This window comes from Pteropus medius, unplaced genomic scaffold, assembly GCF_902729225.1.
Source record: "Pteropus medius unplaced genomic scaffold, Ma_sr-lr_union100, whole genome shotgun sequence".
NCBI lineage: Eukaryota > Metazoa > Chordata > Mammalia > Chiroptera > Pteropodidae > Pteropus > Pteropus medius.
This window is the reverse complement of record NW_024355523.1, coordinates 2,976,931-2,996,141: the sequence shown is the minus strand read 5'-3', so window position 1 is coordinate 2,996,141 and position 19,211 is coordinate 2,976,931. Positions and strand designations below refer to the sequence as shown.

General features: G+C 34.2%; 1 protein-coding gene and 1 long non-coding RNA gene across 4 annotated transcripts in view; one reads left to right on the top strand and one right to left on the bottom strand.

Moving 5' to 3' along the window:
• LOC120599655 (uncharacterized) overlaps window positions 1-19,211 on the bottom strand; it is a 461,597-nt gene that overhangs the window by 65,446 nt on the left and 376,940 nt on the right. Inside the window, exon 5 of one of the 2 annotated variants that reach the window (XR_005651961.1) lies at window positions 2,091-2,391. The exons of the other annotated variant lie outside the window; for it this stretch is intronic. This is a non-coding gene — a long non-coding RNA (uncharacterized LOC120599655). Of the gene's footprint in view, window positions 1-2,090; window positions 2,392-19,211 lie in introns of those variants that run through there. 2 annotated transcript variants of the gene reach the window in all.
• The window catches only part of GUCY1A2 (guanylate cyclase 1 soluble subunit alpha 2), a 261,485-nt gene that overhangs the window by 226,655 nt on the left and 15,619 nt on the right, over window positions 1-19,211 (top strand). For both annotated transcript variants that reach the window (XM_039858727.1, XM_039858726.1), the window contains one exon: window positions 2,118-2,272. In XM_039858727.1, coding sequence (XP_039714661.1) covers window positions 2,118-2,272 — 155 coding nt within the window. The remainder of the gene's footprint in view (window positions 1-2,117; window positions 2,273-19,211) is intronic.

Below are 19,211 nucleotides of genomic sequence, written 5' to 3'. Positions count from 1 at the left end.
AAGTCTATTGTAGGCTAAAGATCCGGAATATGTATAAGAATATAAAAATATCCAGCAATAAGCAGTCAAAAACATGATATCTAACATTCAACCAAGAATTACTAGCCATACAGAAAAACTGAAAAATATAACTCATAATGATGAGAAAAATAGATCAATCAAAACTGACACAGAACTGAAACAGGTGTTAGAATTAGCAGATAAGAGTATTAAAATAGTTATTTAAACTGTATTCCAAATATTCGAAAGCTAATTTGATACCTGAAGATAAAAAGAAATTCCAAATTGAACTTCTAGAGGAGAAAATTACAATGTCTGAGATGAAAAATATACTAGATTAACAAAAGATTAGACATTACAAAAGAAAAGATTAGTAAATTTGAAGACATTGTAGTAGAATTTATCCAAAATAAACAGATAAAAAAGTAAACAGATCATCAGCGAACCGTGAAACTACTTCAAGCATCCTAATACACATGTAATTGGAGTCTCTGGGAGAGGCGGGTGGATAGAAAAAATAGTTGAAGAAATAATGCCTAGAATTTTCCCAACCTGATGAAAACTATAAAACCCACAGATCCATGAGACTGAACAAACCTCAAAAACAAGAGACTAATAAAAATCTATGGTATTTAGGTGTTTATATTTTAGGGCTTTACTGATACTGCAGATTGAACTTTATCTTAATTAAAACAATTATTTTTAAAGCTGTAAAGTTGTACCTTCTATATTAAGGTCTTTACTCTACTTGGATTTTTTTTCACATGAAGACACAGTTGATCCAGAACACACTAATGGAAATACCACCCTTTTTACACTAAGCAGAATTCCAACTCTGTCATTTATCAATCACCTATATATGCATGGAAGTCTTTCTGGGTTATTTTTTCTAGTAGTCCATGTCTTTGTGTATTAGTATTATATCATCTGTAAATTGGATATGTTTATACAAAGACTTGATACCTCATAGGGCAAATATTTCAACTTCTTTCTTCTTTCTCAAATGTATCATGGCTCTTCCTAGCATACTGAATTTCCAAATAAATTTTAAAGTCGGTTTTTTAAGAGTAGATGAAGAGGTTATTAGGAACTGCAGCTAGATCACATTGGTTGCAACCTGTCTTATTATGGGTTGATACGTGCACAAGTCTCCAGTCCTATGACAAGGGTTAGTCTAAGAGTGACTTTTTATCCTCACAACTATATCGGTGATAGCATTTAGGGGTCATTACTCCTTCCCCTCTCCCAGAGTTACCCACACTCCTAGAAATGAGAATATCATCTTCTACTTAGTCACCATTAGATTCAGTTATTTTGGTGTAGATTATGTGAATACAACTTTATTACCATCATCTAAGTGTATATTGCTATTTAAGTAATTTACTATTTAAGTGTACATTACTATTTAAGTGTATATCACTACACATTGAGGGCTCCTTCAGGGCACAGACCAGATTAATATTTATCGAATTCTCAGAGAGTAAAATATACAGCATGTATTTTACTCTTCGAGGTTTTCAAATGATTCTTCTCAACAGACTCAAGGGTTGAATTTCCTATACCTCCATTTTTATGGATGTTGGGGAATTTAGGAAATTTATTCAATATTCATCACTTACTATTTAGTGCCTTCTTTGCTCTTGGTACAGAACTAAGTGCTGAATATTCAGCAGTAAGGAAATAGATATAGATTATTCTCTCATGGGGAAACCCCAAATTTAAGCAAAATAAACAAAATGTAGATATTTAATTTATAATTGTATTTAATGCTATGAAGGGAAATTTAGAGTTTTATGTGAGAATAAATAACGGGAAGGAGAATAATACATTTTCTATGTATCAGAGCATATTATGTGCAAATGAAACAATTTAACTTGTAACATGACCAGATTTGTATAGCATATTAAATGAATTTTTGTTCTATAATAAATCTATTCATTCAACGTCCATGTTCATCCAGATATTGGGCTAATTTAACTGTTTACATTCAACGTCCATGTTCATCCAGATATTGGGCTAATTTAACCGTTTACATAATCGGCAGTACCTCTCATGCGAATAATTGCATATCAAGTGAAAATGTAAATATATAATTTTTTTCTATTTTTTTATTTTAGATGAGGATAGGCATTCACTCGGGCTCCGTGCTGGCTGGAGTTGTTGGGGTAAGAATGCCACGATATTGCCTGTTTGGAAATAATGTCACACTAGCAAGCAAATTCGAATCAGGAAGCCACCCTCGGCGCATCAATGTCAGCCCAACCACTTACCAGTAAGTGCTCTCTTGTCTCCTTCTCCTGTCTTTGGCAATGCCTTGAGCTAATATCCTGTAATTTGTAAGACCTTTTTCGATCCTGTCACTCTAAGATAATATGAGTAGATCCACCCAGTCTGAAAGATAGCAATTTGTAACACAAACTTTTATTTGCATCCTGAGAGTGCATGAAAACCTGACTTGACTGAGTTGTAAATAAAGGTTTGTCATTTCCCACAGTCTCTGTTATTCTGAAATATACCTGTTTAAAATACAGGAGAGTACATTTTAAGGGTCTGCATTACACTAGGAATCCTAATATGTTAAAAATATTCCTCAATGTTTATAAAAAATAAAAAGAATGACATAGAGAAGGCAGTTTGTCTGGGATTTTGTTTGTTTGTTTGTTGTTGTTGCTTTAATAATGAATAAGGATTCCCTTAAGTGAAATATATACTGGGTGCAGAGTAAAACTTACAATTCTATTTATCATATTTGACAAATCTATACATTTTTGAGAGCAGAACTCATTTTTATCACGTGCTTGGTAGATGTCATCTTGCCCACGAGATATTAAGTTTCACATGGGCAGAGATCATGTCTATTTGGCTCATCACTATATCCCCAGAACTTACAAAAATGTTTAGCACATCATAAATACTGTATAAATATTTGTTGAATTAATAAGTAAATGCATTAGTAAGATGGACCTCTCTAAAATAAGAAAATAGAATGACTATCTCCTCCCTGTTAGACTTTGATTTTATGCTAAACATTGTTGTGCAAGCTCTTTATTTACTCTTTTTATCCATTAATATTATTTTACATTAGTGTTAGGTATACAGCATAGTGGTTAGATATTTATATAATTTACAAAGTAATATCCCCCAATAAGTCTTTTGCCCACCTGGCACCATACCTAGTTATTACAATTATTATTGACTATATTCCCTATGCTGTACTTTACGTCCCCTTGACTATTTTGTAACTTCACCTTTTTTATCCAGTCTCCATAGCATTATTTACATTAACCAAAATGTGGAAGTGACCTAAGTGCCCATCAATGGACTATTGGATAAAGATGTACATATAAATACAATGGAATATTACTCGGCCATAAAAAAAAGAGTGAAATCTTAACATTTGCAACAACGTAGATGAACCTAGAGGGTATTATGCTAAGTGAAATAAGCAAGCTCTTTCATTAGTACCATGATATATATGACTTAGAAATCATATTGTAAAACTGTAAGGTATAAATAGTGACCAGCGACATTTTTTAATTAACATGGCTACAAAAACATCCTCAAGCAGAAAACTTAAATATATAGATAACAAAAATTGATTATAATAACAAACAAAATGTGAATACTTTGAAACTTTTGATATCACATCTATATAGAGGAAAGTTAAAGTATTTTAGATGAAAGACAAGTATTTTCAGATTCCCGAAGAGCAGATGAGAAAGGGGACTGAAATTACAAATATCAAATCAAGAGAAAATTGCTTAAGAACTACGGGTCATTTTTAGGGTATTTGAATAAGGCTTACCTCTTAATTTTCTCCCAATTTCCTAACACAATTCTGGGCATAATATCAGTGATCTGACAATAATTTCCATATTAAGTTGAACGTTGGCAAGCTCTCTGCATCAGAGAGGTTGAGAGAGTGATTCTGATACTTTGTGTTCTAGACCACGAGTTGAGAAAACAGTTCTGAAGCTCTACCACTTCAACTAAAGCCTCTTATCATGGCTATGATTTTTTTCCATCATGATGCTTATACTTACTTTTCATGTTTGTGTAACTTAGTATAGCTTTACAGCTGCTGTGGAAACTCAGTTTTTAAAAATGATGTAGAAAGAATGAATCCACTGAATGAGAAGTCCGTGCCCTGAGCTTAGTCATTGTAGCTGCAGCTGGCTTTGTTTACATGAGACCAATAAAGGAAACCTCGCAAGCCACACAGGGTCTGTGCATTTTGGTGCTGTCTCTGAGTTTTCATAATTTTTTCACATTAATTAAATTTGTGATGATCCCTGATCAATAGGTCTGAAGGACCGAATCATTTCAACCACTGCAAGCACTGAAACATTGTGTTTTGTTATAGTCTGCCCTAGATTCCCCAAACAATAGAAGCAAAGATAGACACATTGAGCTGCCATGTATTTTCTAAAAGATAGTTTCTCTGATTAGCTTCGAATCATATAATTCCTACTAATATTTTATAAACATATTTTTTCATTTCATCTATCCTCAAAATAACTTTATTCTTCCCTCTCCCTGTGTTCCTCCCTCCTTCCCTTCTTCAACAAATACTTATTGAGTACCTACTATATTCCAAACACTATGATAAGCACTAATGTAACAATGATGAATAGAATAAATACGATCTCTGCCCTCATGGAGACCACAGACTAGATGGTTGAAGCACCAAGTGAACAATTAAAATAGAGCATATGAAGGAATGGGCTCAAATGAGGATGGAGAAATAAACTGAAGTCAGATCAGCCAAAGCTGCTAAGTCAAGTTAAGGGATTTCAACCTAACTCTAAGAACAATGAAGGATATTGAAGACTTTTAAGTGGAGGAGTGACTAGACCAGATTCGTGCTTTAAAAAAAATCACTAGGGTTGTAGAAAGGAAAACAGATTAGGAGATGGGGAGGGGAAGCAATCCAGTGACTGAGAGTAGATAATCTTATCCCCATTATCTTCATGGAAGCGGACTACTAAAACCCTAAAGTCCCAACATTTGTTATTTCAACTTGTCTTCCCTTGCTTCAGAAAAGTGGTTGGATTCAATGACCTTTGGACATCGATTTTAGTCTAGGATGCCATTAAAAACACCTTGGCTCCTGGCAGGTTTCTAGAAAATCAAATTTAGTTATTAATCTCAGTGTGAGTGGGTTTTCAGATTTTGGATAAGTTTGGTGTCTAAGTACTTTCTGTTGATTTTATTTACCCACTATAGACACTTCAGCCACGTATAATTGTTGCATTCCAAGCTGCACAGGTAATTTATGAACCCACAAGTATAGAATACACTCCCCTTTCTAGGACACTTAGAGTGAAATGCCAGGATTGACTTCTGAGGGACATCCTGTTAGGAGACAAAATTGCACTCTCTTAGAGCAAATAAGAATATGTGAAATGAAATTGAGTGTTAAGCTCACAAGAGCTCGAAATTTTCAGTTTTCTTTCCTGTAAAATGTCCAGTATTGTCTGGTGATCTTGAAATCTTCAGAGAGGTTTGTATTCAATTTAGTTTTAGTAAGACTATGTGATTGTTAAACTTTGAGAGAGTGAATTATTTGGATATTATAATAAATTGAAATAACTTTCTGAATAATTTATTCCAAATATATTTCTCCTAAAATATTTAAATAGTTGATTAAAAGAGAACAATTTTATAAATAATTTGAAGTACTAAAAATTAAAAGAATTAATATAATACCCATGAGCCCATCACTGGAGTTTTCTTTTTCTTTTTTCTTTCCATTTATTTATTTGTTTATTTATTTATTATTTTTAAAAAATTAAGTTTATTGGGGTAACATTGGTTAATACAATTATATAATTTTCAGGTATACATTAAAATTTGACATCTGTATATTCTATTGTGTGTTTACCACCCAAAGTCCAGTTTCCTTCAGCTACCATATATTTGATCCCCTTTACCCCATCTACCTCCGCCCTCCTCCCCGACCCCACTAGTAACCACTACTCTATAGTCCTCTGGTAACCACTAGACTATAGTCCATGTCCATGAGTCTCTGGTTAGCCTGTTCATTTGTTGCTTCTAGGTTTATATCCCACATATAAGTGATATCATGTGATTTTCAACTTTTTCAGTCTGGCTTATTTCACTTAGCATGATCATCTCGAGGTCCATCCACAAATGGCAATATTTCATCTCTGATGACTGAGTAATATTCCACTGTATATATGTACCACAGCTTCTTTATCTAATCATCTATTGTAGGACACTTCAGTTGCTTCTATGTCCTGGCCGCTGTGAATAATGCTGCTATGAACATCCATCGGTGTGCAAATATCTTTTTGGATAAGGGTTTTCAAGTCTTTGGAGTAAATACTCAGTAGAGGGATTGCTGGATCATATGGTAGAGGGATTGCTGGATCATATGGTAGATCCATTCTTAGCTTTTTGAGGAACCTCCATACTGTTTTCCAAAGTGGCCATACCAATTTGCAGTCCCATCAGCAGTATACGACGGTTTCTTTTTCTCTGCATCCTCTCCAGCATTTGTTATTACTTGTCCTGTTGATTATAGCTATTCTAACAGGTGTGAGATCGTATCTCATTGTGGTTTTGATTTGCATTTCCCTATAGCTAGCAATGTTAAGCATCTTTTCAAATACTTGTTGGCCATTTGTATGTCCTCTAGAGAGAAGTGTCTGTTCAGGTCCTCTGTCCATTTTTTGATTGGATCGTTTGTTTTTTTGTTGTTATTGAGTTGTATGTGTTCTTTGTATATTTTGGATATTAGGCCTTTATCAGAGGTGTTGCTTGCAAATATATTTTCCCATTCGATGGTTGTCTCTTTACCTTGTTTATGGTTTCTTTTGCTGAACAGCTTTTTAGTTTGATGTAGTCCCCTTCATTTATTTTACTTTTATTTTCCTAGCTTTTGAGGTCAAATTCATAAAATCCTCTTTAAGTCCAAGGTCCTTGAGTTTAGTTCCTATGCTTTCTTCTATGCATCTTATTGTTTCAGGTCTTATATTCAGGTTCTTAATCCATTTTGAGTTAATTTTGGTGTGTGGTGATAGACAACACTCTAGTTTCATTCTTTTGCAGGTGACTTTCCAGTTTTCCCAGCACCATTTATTGAAGAAGCTTTCCTCTCTCCACTATATATTTTTGGCTTTTTTGTTGAAAATTATTTCCCCATGTAAATATGGGTTTGCTTCTGGACTCTCGATTCTGTTCTATTGATTTGTGTGTCTGTTTTTCTGCCAATACCATGCCATTTTGATTACTGTCACTTTGTAGTATAATTTGAAGTCAGGCAGAGTGATGCCTCCAGCCGCATTCTTTTTTCTCAGGATGGCTTTGGCAATTCGGGGTCTTTTGTGCTTCCATACAAACCTGATGATTTTCTGTTCTATTTCTTTAAAAAATGTCGATGAGATTTTGATGGATTGGAAGAATCAACATAGTTAAAATGACCATATTACCTAAAGCATTATACAGATTTAATGCAATTCCCATCAAAATCCCATCACTGGAGTTTAACACTTTATTATATTTGCTTCAGTTATTATTTAATCAAAAAAATGTTCCTCACTTTCTTATGACAAATACCCTCATGAATTGGTGTGTTTAAAAGTCAATTATTTTATACATTAAATTTCTCATATATATTCATAAAGTATGCAGTTTTACTTTACATGTTTTAATTTGTGTACATGGTTTTTCACTGTATGCATCTTTCTCTATTTTTTTTAATTTCATATTTTAAGATCTATCCATGTTGAGACATATATCTTTAGTTCAGCATTTTAATTACTATACAACATTCCATTGTATGACTACACTATATTTTAATTTTTATCCATCTATTCCTCTATTGATGAACACTTATGTTTCTTTTTTCTATTTAATTATTACAAAGTGTTTCCATGAACATTACTTACCTGTAATTACATAAGTTAGGTTACTTTCCATTTCATATTAGAGTTGAAATGATCAGATATTGTTTTCTCAAAATTCATTTTGACATAGGGAACTATTTTAAAATCAGGGCCATAACTTTTATATGATGATCTTCATTTATTTAGATTTAGTGTGTGAGTCATCTTATTGCATGCAGTAATGCCTAAGGACCATTTCCTCTTCTCCTAGATCACTTTATTGCTAGTTTTATTTCTGGACAAACAGAAATCTTTAATGAGTTTTGAATTTTTTGAGTTTGACTTTAATAAATGTGATGTTTACCCATCTTTGTTCCCACTCATACAAATTTTAAAATAATGCACACATTATAGACAATTGTCTTTTAATATCAAGCTACTGATCTGTGAAACTAAAATACTTGCTTATATTAAGGACAGTTTCAGCAAACTTGGAAATGGCATGAATAATTTAATGATTTGCCTGAGAAAATCATTAATTAGATTTCCTTGCTACTTGCAAATTAAAAATGCAAAAAGACTTTTTAATTACGTTGATGTGAAATTTTCCTCAAACTTTGAACATTTTTGCTTTTCTCAATTTATAGTTGATCTACTTCTGGACTTTTCAGAATGTCTTTTTCATTCACTAAAAAGGCCCCTTCTTCTGTTAAAACCAGCTTGCCTTCTAAGCACTGCTGTATAAGCAGCTCACTATATCAGGGGATGTACAATGGAGCAAGATAGGGTAGTGTCTAAGTACACAAACTCCAGGATCAGAGTGCCAAGGTTGGAATCCAGGCTTTAAAACTTATTGTCTGTGAAGTTTAGCCACTTAATTTCTTTGGGCTTAGTTTTCTCATTTTTAAAATTGGTACCTATTTCAGAAGAGTATTGTCAGGATTAAATATGTTTATAAAGTTCCTAATACTTGGAATATACTAGACATTCATTTATTGCTTCATTCTGTTCTTTCCATGAAGGAATAGACTATCTTATTCCTGAACTGAGTCTTGTATTTTATAAGTTTAGCCATGTTGAATGATGTGTGATAGTTGAATTACAGACCTCATCTGGCAATCCCAAAGAAACAGTGGGTTTGGTAGTTTGAGCAAAGGCATTTTGAGCTATCACTCAGTACTGAGCTAGTAAGCAGCTTATTTCTACAAATTTTTATTTGCAAAGGCATCTTATGGATGACTAAATAATAATCATGTGATAAAACTATTTTCTCGAAGCCAAATTGACCTGATGCCAGTGTCTGCCCGCTGCTCGGTCAGGTCCCAGGACCCAAGGAGGCAGGAGCAGCAACACACCCAAGGCCTGGGCAAGTGCTAGGGCCTCTCCAGGAACTTCACCCCTCCCACTATGAAATGCCAACGCTGGGAGGTGGCCTGTAGCTCACTGCACAAGGCGAGCCAGCCCTCTCTCCCATGAACACCGGGCCTTCTGTCAGCCCTTAGCTTACAAAACTGCAGGCTTGATCAGAGAGGTCGCCTGAGTGGCGTCCCTGCCCTCGCAGACAGGCCCAGAGGTTTACAAGTTTTCTAAGCTTTTGATAAGCTCCAGGTTAAGAGGATGCTGTTTAGCACATCGCAGCTATATAATTTTTGGTGTATGTATGTAATATTTAAGGTTGAAAGAAAATAAATCTCAAATGCAAAAAAAAAAATCCCCAAATTTAAGTGAAGGTACATAATTACATATATGCTAATTAGATTACCACAAACTTTGTGACTTAAATGACACAAATTTATTATCTTACAGTTTCTTGGGCTAGAAGTCTTAATGGGTTTCACTGGACTAAAATCGAGGTGTCATCAGGGCTGCATTCTTTCCTGGAAGTTCTAGGAGATAATCTGTTTTCTTGCCTTTTCCAGCTTTTAGAGAACACCTGTTTTCCTTGGCTCATGACTTCCTTCCTCCATTACAAAGCCAATAATATTGCACCCCTCTGACACTACTTTCATTGTCATGTCTATTTCTGATTCTTGTCTTCTGCCATTCTCTTCTACTTTTAAGGACCCTGTGATTACACCAGGTCCATTGTACAATCCAGGATAATTTCCCTATTTTAAAGTCAGCTGATTAGCAACATTTATTGCATCTGCACCTTAATACATCTTTGCTAACAGGTTCCAGGGATTCTGAAATAGACATATTTTTTCGAGTGTGGGGGCATTATTCCACCTAGAAGGGGAAAATCGAAGGACTAGATCTGCCTAGAACCATAGTCCCAATCCTACTTATACTAGCTCATCTTTGCACTTTAACCACTACCCTATCCTGCTCCACTGTATATCTCCCGATATGGTGAACTGTTTATATAGCAGCTCTTAAAAGACAACTTAGTTTTAACAGAAGATGGGCCTTTCACAGTGAATGAAAAATAGGCATTCTGAAAAGTCCAGAAGTAGATCAACTATAAAATGAGAAAAGCAAAACAAGCCTGTGAGTTAAGCATACTTTTTCTTTTTAATGTATCAATTATGTAAAAAAAAATCTTTGGAAGAAAAGGACTTTTGCAAGATGAGTGCTCTGGAAACTAAAGATATAGATTCCTGAAAGGACAAACCTGCTACAAGACTGAACTAGTCATTTCGTGCTGCTCTAACAAGGTACCATAGACTAGGTGGCTTATAGACGACAGAAATATATCTCTCACAATTGTGGAGGCTAGATGTCGAAGATCATGGTCCAGCATGGTCGGGTTCTGGTGAGAGACCTTTTGTAGCTTTCAAGTGGCTGACTTCTTGTATCCTCACACAGTGAAAAAGAGCGGGGAAACAAGTGCTCTCATGACTCAGATAAGGGCACTGATTCTGTTCATGAGTGCTCTCCCCTCATGACTTCATCTAATTCTCACTGGTTCCCAAAGGCCCTACCTTCTAACACCTTCATATTGAGGGGTAGGGTTTCCACAAGTGAATTTTGCAAGGACACAGACATTAAGTCTTTAACAATGACTCTGCTAGAGAATGGTAAAGAGAGTGATAGGGAGCAAGCAAGGGAGATTCTGTTCCTTTCCCCTTGCAGGACATTTGATCCTTTCCAAAACACCCTCAGAGACATTTAGTCCATGCCAATGCATCTACTTGACTCCATATGCAGTTACCAGTTAGGCTACAGAGGCAAGAAGGGTTATTGTTGGCAAAACAGCCACAACACAATTATTGGACTAATAAAACATGACAGTTTTTTTAATGTATTAATCCTATAAACAAAAAATATCAATAAGTGTTATGGACTACTTGACAGGACCAAATATCAAGGACCTTTGCAATGGGCCAGATATTTCCATGGACATTTTAGACAGGACCAAATGTCCACTAATCTCCTTTCCTGTCTCTGTAAATATAAACATGCCCAGGTTGCACTTTTGCTTTCCTGGAGTTCTCATACTCAGGGTAATAAAGAAGAGGTATGTTCTTCCTAAAATAATTACTTGGTGTCTCCAAATTTCTGACCATATCAGTATCTCTAACTCTGGATCTAAACACGAGTGTATACAATAAAGCTATGGCAAATAGAGGCTTCCAAGTTAAACAGAAGATTGTTTTCTTTCTGGGAGGCTAAAACATTTTGTGTCTAATGCAAATAATAAAAGTTGCTGGGAATAGAGGCTTGCTATTCAGAATTTTACTTCATAGACAATTTAGAGGAATACATCTTTCTAGTATATTGAGGTATGCATGGAGTAGTAAAAGAAACATGAAGTTTCTTAGGTATATTTTTCTTTGCATGTAAAAGTTATAAATTCTAGTTAAAAACACTAGCTAGAAAATCTGCTTCTATTCTTTTGCCAATATACAAGACTGAGATACTATACGGTAAATACTTGTCTTCCTATACTTAATATGGGGAAAGATATCCAACAAACTTCGAGAAATTCCTGTTTAGTAGTTTACTTGTAACCTCCTATTTTTAAAAAATCAAAATGCTCATTTGTACAAGTGACTTGCTATTTAAAGAAAATAAAAAGTATTTGGGTTGATTAAAAGACTGTCCTATCAGTCTTTTTAAGTGACTTTATTGATCATCTTATCCTTTATAGAAGCACCAAAATAGTAGGCAATATATTTTACAAAAGAAAAATAATCAGTAAAGACAAATGACTTCATAGTTTTCCCAAGAGGAAAACCTGAGCTATTCCTCAAGAGTTATATTTCTGTTTTTCCAGTTACAGATGGCAACATTAATATTACCCTTTTAAATGTGCCAATAAAAGTCACATCTAGCAAAATTGAATGAGATATTTTACTCATTTAGACATTTTGATTTTGCTCTTTCTTCTTTTGTCTCCTTGCTGCACAAAGTAGCATTTTCCCCAGAAAATATAATTCTAAGGATTGGAAATCATAAACCTTCCTAATTTTTAAAAATAAATCTGGCCTAATTTTTTGACCTTTACAATATCCCACCTCAATCATTCCATATATTTACCAGTACATTTAAGATCATAACAGTGAGGTCTTTTAGGATCAGAATATAATATTACAGTTATTTTTATAGTAAAAATTGTATGTACTTACCTATTAGCTCACTTATATAGGTCTGATTGCTTAAAGTAGTTGTCAGAATCAATGCAAAAATATATATATAGTACTGTGTAACAATGGTTATTTTTTATTTCATATATAGGAAATTAAACAGTGGGTCTGATAATTGATTTTTTTATGGTTTGGTTGATTATAATCTGGCTCATGTCAATAGTTCTTATAAGGACACATTAATTTCACACAAAAAGGAATTTCTATGAATTATAAGTAATAGCTATTTATTGGCCACAAATAACAATGTTTATAAATAATGCCAAGTTTGACTAAACTCTCTACATTATTTGAATCATGGTAAAGTGAAAATTAGTTACTAAGATAATTAAGCATAATCTAATGCAAGGGGGAAAACCGACCCACATTTTTCTTTTTCTTCTTTAAAAAATGGCATCATTTCAAGTGATCTAGAGGTCAGTGTTTATTTTGCAATTATAAAAGATAAAGGACACTTTCTGAATTTTTTTAGATGTTCATATTTTAGCTTAAAAGGCCATGAAGAAAAGTAATTTTTAGACATTTTGTGGTTATGGAACCAATTCAAGTAAAATCTGATACAGAAATCTAAGGTAGAACATGGGTAAAAGTGGTGCTGTTGGCGGATGGGATGTTGCGTAGCATTTAAGTAAGTCTTAGGGTAAGTGTATTTGAGTTTCCTGACACACTTTGTGTGTGTACTCATACGTGTACTTTTCTGGAAAGAAGTTTTTCTAATGCTCTCACTAGATTTCCATAGTGGCCTATAATTCAGAAAGTGTTAAGAACTGCTACTGGATTATTAAATCAATGAATGACCAAATAAAAGATATCTGTAGACTGAAATTCACATTACTGTTCTGCCACTAATTAGTTTACAGCCCTAGAGAAGTCACATGAATAATCTCTTCCTCTGTCTCCTCATGAATTAGAAAAAAAAGATGATTAAGTTTAGATTATTTCCAAAAATGTTATACCAAATTCTGGAACCAGAAAAGGACATCAGTGGAAAAGCAGTGAAATCTGAATAAAATCTATAATTTAGTTAATAATATTATGCTTTTATTAATTTCTTATTTTTGAAAAATGTACTAGGGTTATGAAAAATATTAACATTAGGGAAAAACAAGTAAAGAATTTAGAGGAACTCAACTGTACATAGTACCTTTGCAGCACTTTTGTAAATCTGAAATTATTTCAAAATAAAATATTTATTTAAAACATTATTAATCTTTTATCAGTCAGTTCTTCTCATTGTTCTTTTGTGTGTAACTGCACTAGGAGAAATTTCTGCTCTAAATACTATGTTTAAGAATCCTTTTCATGGCTCTAATTAAAGTACAAAGATGCTCGTGCATTAGTCACCCATTACTACAACAAAATTGTTCTATAATCAGCTTTCATGATACTGGCCAACACAGCAATGTTTTCTCTGAAGATCTTACTTAAGACTTTTTCAGATTTGCAAATCTAAAACTAACATGTTTGATCATGTTGCTTTCTATGACCCTCTATAATCTGACTAGTATCTAAATTCTCAACCTCCACTAAACGTTAGAGATGTAAATAATCTTTGAAATAAATTAGATCAAAATCTTTCTTTTTCTATAAGGAAATTGAGAGAACTAGAGAATTTAAATAACTTAAACAGTGCCTTGAGCTAATTTGTTCCAATCCCACCTATATGGGACCGGGACCCTAAAATGTAAGAGATCAGATTTAGAGTTTACCTACCAACCTCTTTGCTTGTCTCGTCCCTATTTACTACCTTACCATAGTTGCTCTCCGCAAAAATTAGTATTTCTGAGAAACAGCATGTTAGAGGAATTTGTAAGAAATGTTTGCTGTAAAACATTGTTCAAGAAGAGGTAAAAAGAACAGTAAAATTTTTCTTGAAGAAAAGGAAAAATGTTTGCCTTTTTTTTTCTGATTTGCCCTCTTTTGAACTAAGCCATTACAAGTCTGCGCTCTCCTTACAGCTTATCTAGGATAATTCTACTTCTGATTGGTTCAGGAATACATAGTATATAAAACATTAAATTCTTCAAAATTGATTTGTCTTATTTTTTTTTTAATTTGTAATGAAATCAATGAAAGATTGTCCATTTAAAAAAATAAATGTGCATATTTTCTTCTTTCTACTCTGTCCCTTGTCTTTTATACAGAAAGATCAGTACAGTGATGAACTTGCTTTTAAGAAAGAGTTTTGGTCAGAGTGGTGAAAAAATGTGAGGCAGTTGTTTAATTTATAAGTACTAATTATAGTTATCTTTTATAATCCCTCATTTGTCATCTCTTTTTTAAGTTCTGCCTGTAGACATAAAAATTTTTAGTATTTTGAATTTTAAATTCTATTGATATTTAGTTTGTTAAAGGGAGTTTTTAGGCTATTAAAGGTCAAAATTGACAATGTCTGCAGAAGCCAATCGTGTGGAATCATCTTTAGCTATTCAGCATTTTGAAATTCAAGAATTTAACAAGCATTACTTTTGGCAGTCAAACAGGAAATGCATGTCAGAATGTGCATGCTCTAGCAAACACTAAGTATTCAGACTATGAAATCCATAGTAAGTATGATTTGCTATTAACTGTTAACTCAGGGTGATTGCAGAAAGAAATGAGGTGGGGTGTCACAGTAGTGTCTCTGAGGCTTCTTGCCTTAAAATTTTCAGGATACCATACAGGGAAAGTATCCCTTTTTGATAACTTATCCATTAGCCTGAATTTTAAAATCTGCAAAGTAACAATCTTAGAAAATTGCCATGAAATCTGCAACTTAAAATGTTTGTAACCTTAAAAAGCATAATAATTTGGTGAGATCCTTCTTCTGTTTTATTTCACAGTGAGCTCGATTCTTACTTTCCTTATTTGGACTTAAGTGTTATTTTCAGAGAATGAATCATTAAATTTCAGAGGATTTTATGCTGCCTACCTGACTCAATAACTATAGTTTCACTGGGCCTATCTTCAAACTGCATCAGATCTTGGAGCAGTGAAGCACAAAGCAGAAATACAGAGCACAGTTTCTTCTTTTCTTCCACTCAGGTAGAAAGAAGAAAATGAATAGGAAAAAATCAGGAACTACAGAATACTTACAAAATACAAGGAATCTTCATTTTTTCATTTTCATTTTTCAGAACTGTCATCCTTTCCCAACACTCTAAGACATAGTATCTAATTCCATTATAATTAGTCCAAATACATTCCTTGGCAAAAAGATATTCAGATGAATAATTAGCAACAACAGAAACTTCTAATTTAACCCAGCAGATGGAACACCTGAATTTATCATTAATCTCTTCCGAAACAATAATGAAATGGTAGTAAAGCCATAAAAGAAGTATAAACCTCTTCCAGCATGTACATACAAGGAATGAAAAAGAACTTAATGGAAGACATGCAGATGGAAAATGTGTACATGAGTGGTATTTGGCTTAGTACATTAGAGAAAGCTGAAGTCTCAGGTCCTACAGAAAAGGGTACAGATAAGAAGCAAACATATTCGCTCTAAATCTAAATAGCATTATACACACACATGGAGAGAGAGACAGACAGACAGAGACAAAGAGAAAGCTAATTAGAGGATTAATCTACAAGGTTAAACATATGACTAGAGAAACTCCAGAGAATATACAAGAAGTAGAAACCACTCCATATATTTTAAACAGAAAGATTTAATGCAAGGAATGATATGCTTATAGAATCCATGGAACGGATAAAAGAACAGGTTCCAAGCTGGATATCTTGAAATGATGTACCCAAACTATAAAACTGACTAGTCGGGGAAACTCCCACCTCTGGAGCCACAGCCATACCAGCCTTTGAATATCAGGAAGCTGAAAAATGGATGCCAAAATATGTATTCCAGTCAGTTGAAAAAGCCACCAATACTGGGCCACTTTCTTCACACTTAGGAAGCTAGAAACTGGGTCCTTCTGTAAAACTGTAATCTTGATAGCCAGTGTTAATAGTCAGTTGTCAAAGGAAAATAGAATCTATTTCACTTCTGCCACTCAAATCGGGCAACTGAATCTAATTGTGGGAACCTAATAATCACTCAGAACCATAGTGCAAGGGAAATTGGGAAATGTAGTTTCCAACTGGGTAGTAAGAAAAAAGTAGATTTGGGGACGGGGGGAGGAACTCTAGTAGTATATAAGAGGTTTGTTTTTCTGAGATATTGAGCCAAAGGGGCTCTAAACGCAGGCAGGTGAATAAAGGGGATTAAGGAAAAGTCTACATACTGATCAGTGAGATTCCCAGCCTCTTTCCTTCATTCAGCTTCCAGAATTACGGAAGCCAGGTATAATCCCACAGGAATGATTGCAACATTGTTTCTTGAGCAAATCGGTCCAAGGGAAAACACTAAATATATGGATATTTGGGAGCCCTAATGAAATGGTCAGGGGAAACCTACATTTCCACAAAATTTTGCCACTCATAAATCCAATCAGATTTTAATACTTCACACTTAACTAGAGACTTCCAAGGATGTTAGTCTTCTGTTGAACACTTTTAACATGAAAGAGAAAGACTAAAATAAACACGCAAAACACACCCCCTACCCAAGGAAAAAAAAAAAACACCAACAACAGTTGTTAGTTGGTGAAAACATGGGAAAACGGGCACTCAAACAAGAGCTGAGTGAATCAGAAAGCAGCTTCATGTCTGCAGTGGTGAGGGAGCAGCTCCATGCACCTCCATGCTATCAAGCTTCTTGCATGCTTGGGGGCCGCCCATTGATCCAAAGCAGCTTGAAAATCAATATGTAAAAAAACTCTGTTGAGAGAAGGAAGGGTGACAGGCAGGTAAACTATGATTTGTGTGGCTTCCTAATACTAAACAACTTGCTGAAACTCCCAGGTTGTATATCAACCAGTTGGGGATTACAGCTAGGGATTAATTTAGATTTATGTAGAATCTAAGCTTCCATATCAGTCCTAAATTGCTGAACGAATGGATTGTTAGGCAGAGCTTTAGAGCCAGCCCTGGGATTTGGGCTTAATAAAGCATTTCAGAGGGGATCAGAAGTTCTGGGGGTGATCACTGTCTAAAATTCCTAATTCCTGTATGCACATTTGATCATTTACCCAGAACCATGACTCATGTCATCACCAGGCAAGCTGTGTGAAACGTTTCCCCTGACCTCCCACACAGACTCACTCATAACTCATTCAGATTGTCCTGCTGGAAATTATCTGAATGTTGTACTTCACTGTTCATATATACAAAGGTTACTAACTCCTGGGTATCACAGAAGCCTGGACCAATTTATTCTTCTGTGCTCTCATTTTTATTATTGAAATATAAAACTGTATTTAGTTTGTTAACACCAAAATGTTTACTCGAACAAAAATAAAACTCCATAAAAACTGTTGTCTCTGTGATTTTTCAGCATGGTTTATATGAGATGTATTTAAAATGTCAAGAGATCAATTTATTGTGAAGAGTTTCCTCCCAGCAAAGTGCAGTGAGTTATTTAAGTCCTGACATCCGAAGCAGCTAGCACACTCTTCTTTTAGCCATTTATGAGTACGTTCATAGATGTAACCCCAATTTATTTTTCACTGTTAGAAAATCTCAATTATAGCAAAATATAAAGACCTTGGTGAAGCAAGCAAGCTGGGAAAGAGAAATTAGAGAGCTTAAAGTATTGGGAGAGGGAAATGTAGCTCTCTCTCATTTGTTGATTATGGGTCTTTAAGGAAACTTGTTGGAAAGATTAAGCTTATGGTCTATTTTATTGTCGGTGGAAGTGAACTTTATTGCTCTGGTTTTTGACTTTCGTACTAAAATCCACAGCCATCATTTCTTCCTTTTTCCTACAGAATTTAGGAAAATTTAGATCGTATCATGTGTAGTACCATATACTGCCTTGTATTGCTAATTTGTTTCTATCACTATTTCTTTTTTTTTTTTAAATCATTCAGTGCATCCTGCTTACTCTCCTCCATTAAGAGTACTATTTTATTTTAGCATGTCACAGACACTCAGCCAATGTTTATTGATTGATTGGCATCACTGATTGATATCCACATGTGTACATCAATGATCGTTCTAATTGAGCTAAGCAAAGTCATTGTGGAATTCATTGATAAGTTAAACTATTGTTTAGAGAATCTGAACATATATCTGAAGTGACCGATTATATTGTATATGTAAAGAAAATCAATGCTGTGAAAACAAAAATCACATAGTACTGACATCTTCCATTCTGATTGTCGTTAATTCTCCACCTCTATCTCAGTTTAGTTGCTTTGTGGTGGAAACTATATTAGTATAGTCTTATTATTTGCTGTAGGGCTAAGCTTGAGTAGGAATTAACTGAGCTGGATTCCAGTGTCAGTGCCCACTGTCTTGCTTCTTCCATGAGCAAATCACTCTAATTTATTTTGGACTCACTTTCACCCTCCATAAATGTGTTAGAGAAGAGCATATTTTACTTTCTCATAGGATTATGTTATATGGATGAAATGAAATAAGGCATTTGAAAGAATTCTGAAATGTTAGAGCCTCACTTCCACTTCCTTATATCCTGTTAATATAATCATTGTGTGATATTTTTTAAGGAATGGTGAATTAGAACTATTTTTAAATCCTTTACAAAGCAAAATATTACAACTCTGTTTCATAAAAGTAAATGTAGATTGTTCATATTGTAGTAGTTATTAGAACCATCAACTGTTATTTTCAGAGAATATTTTTTATCCATTAATGATGTTTGAAAAGGAAAGATTATTTTTTATTCTTTTCCTTAGTGTATAGATGATTATCATTGCTCGTGCAATAATTT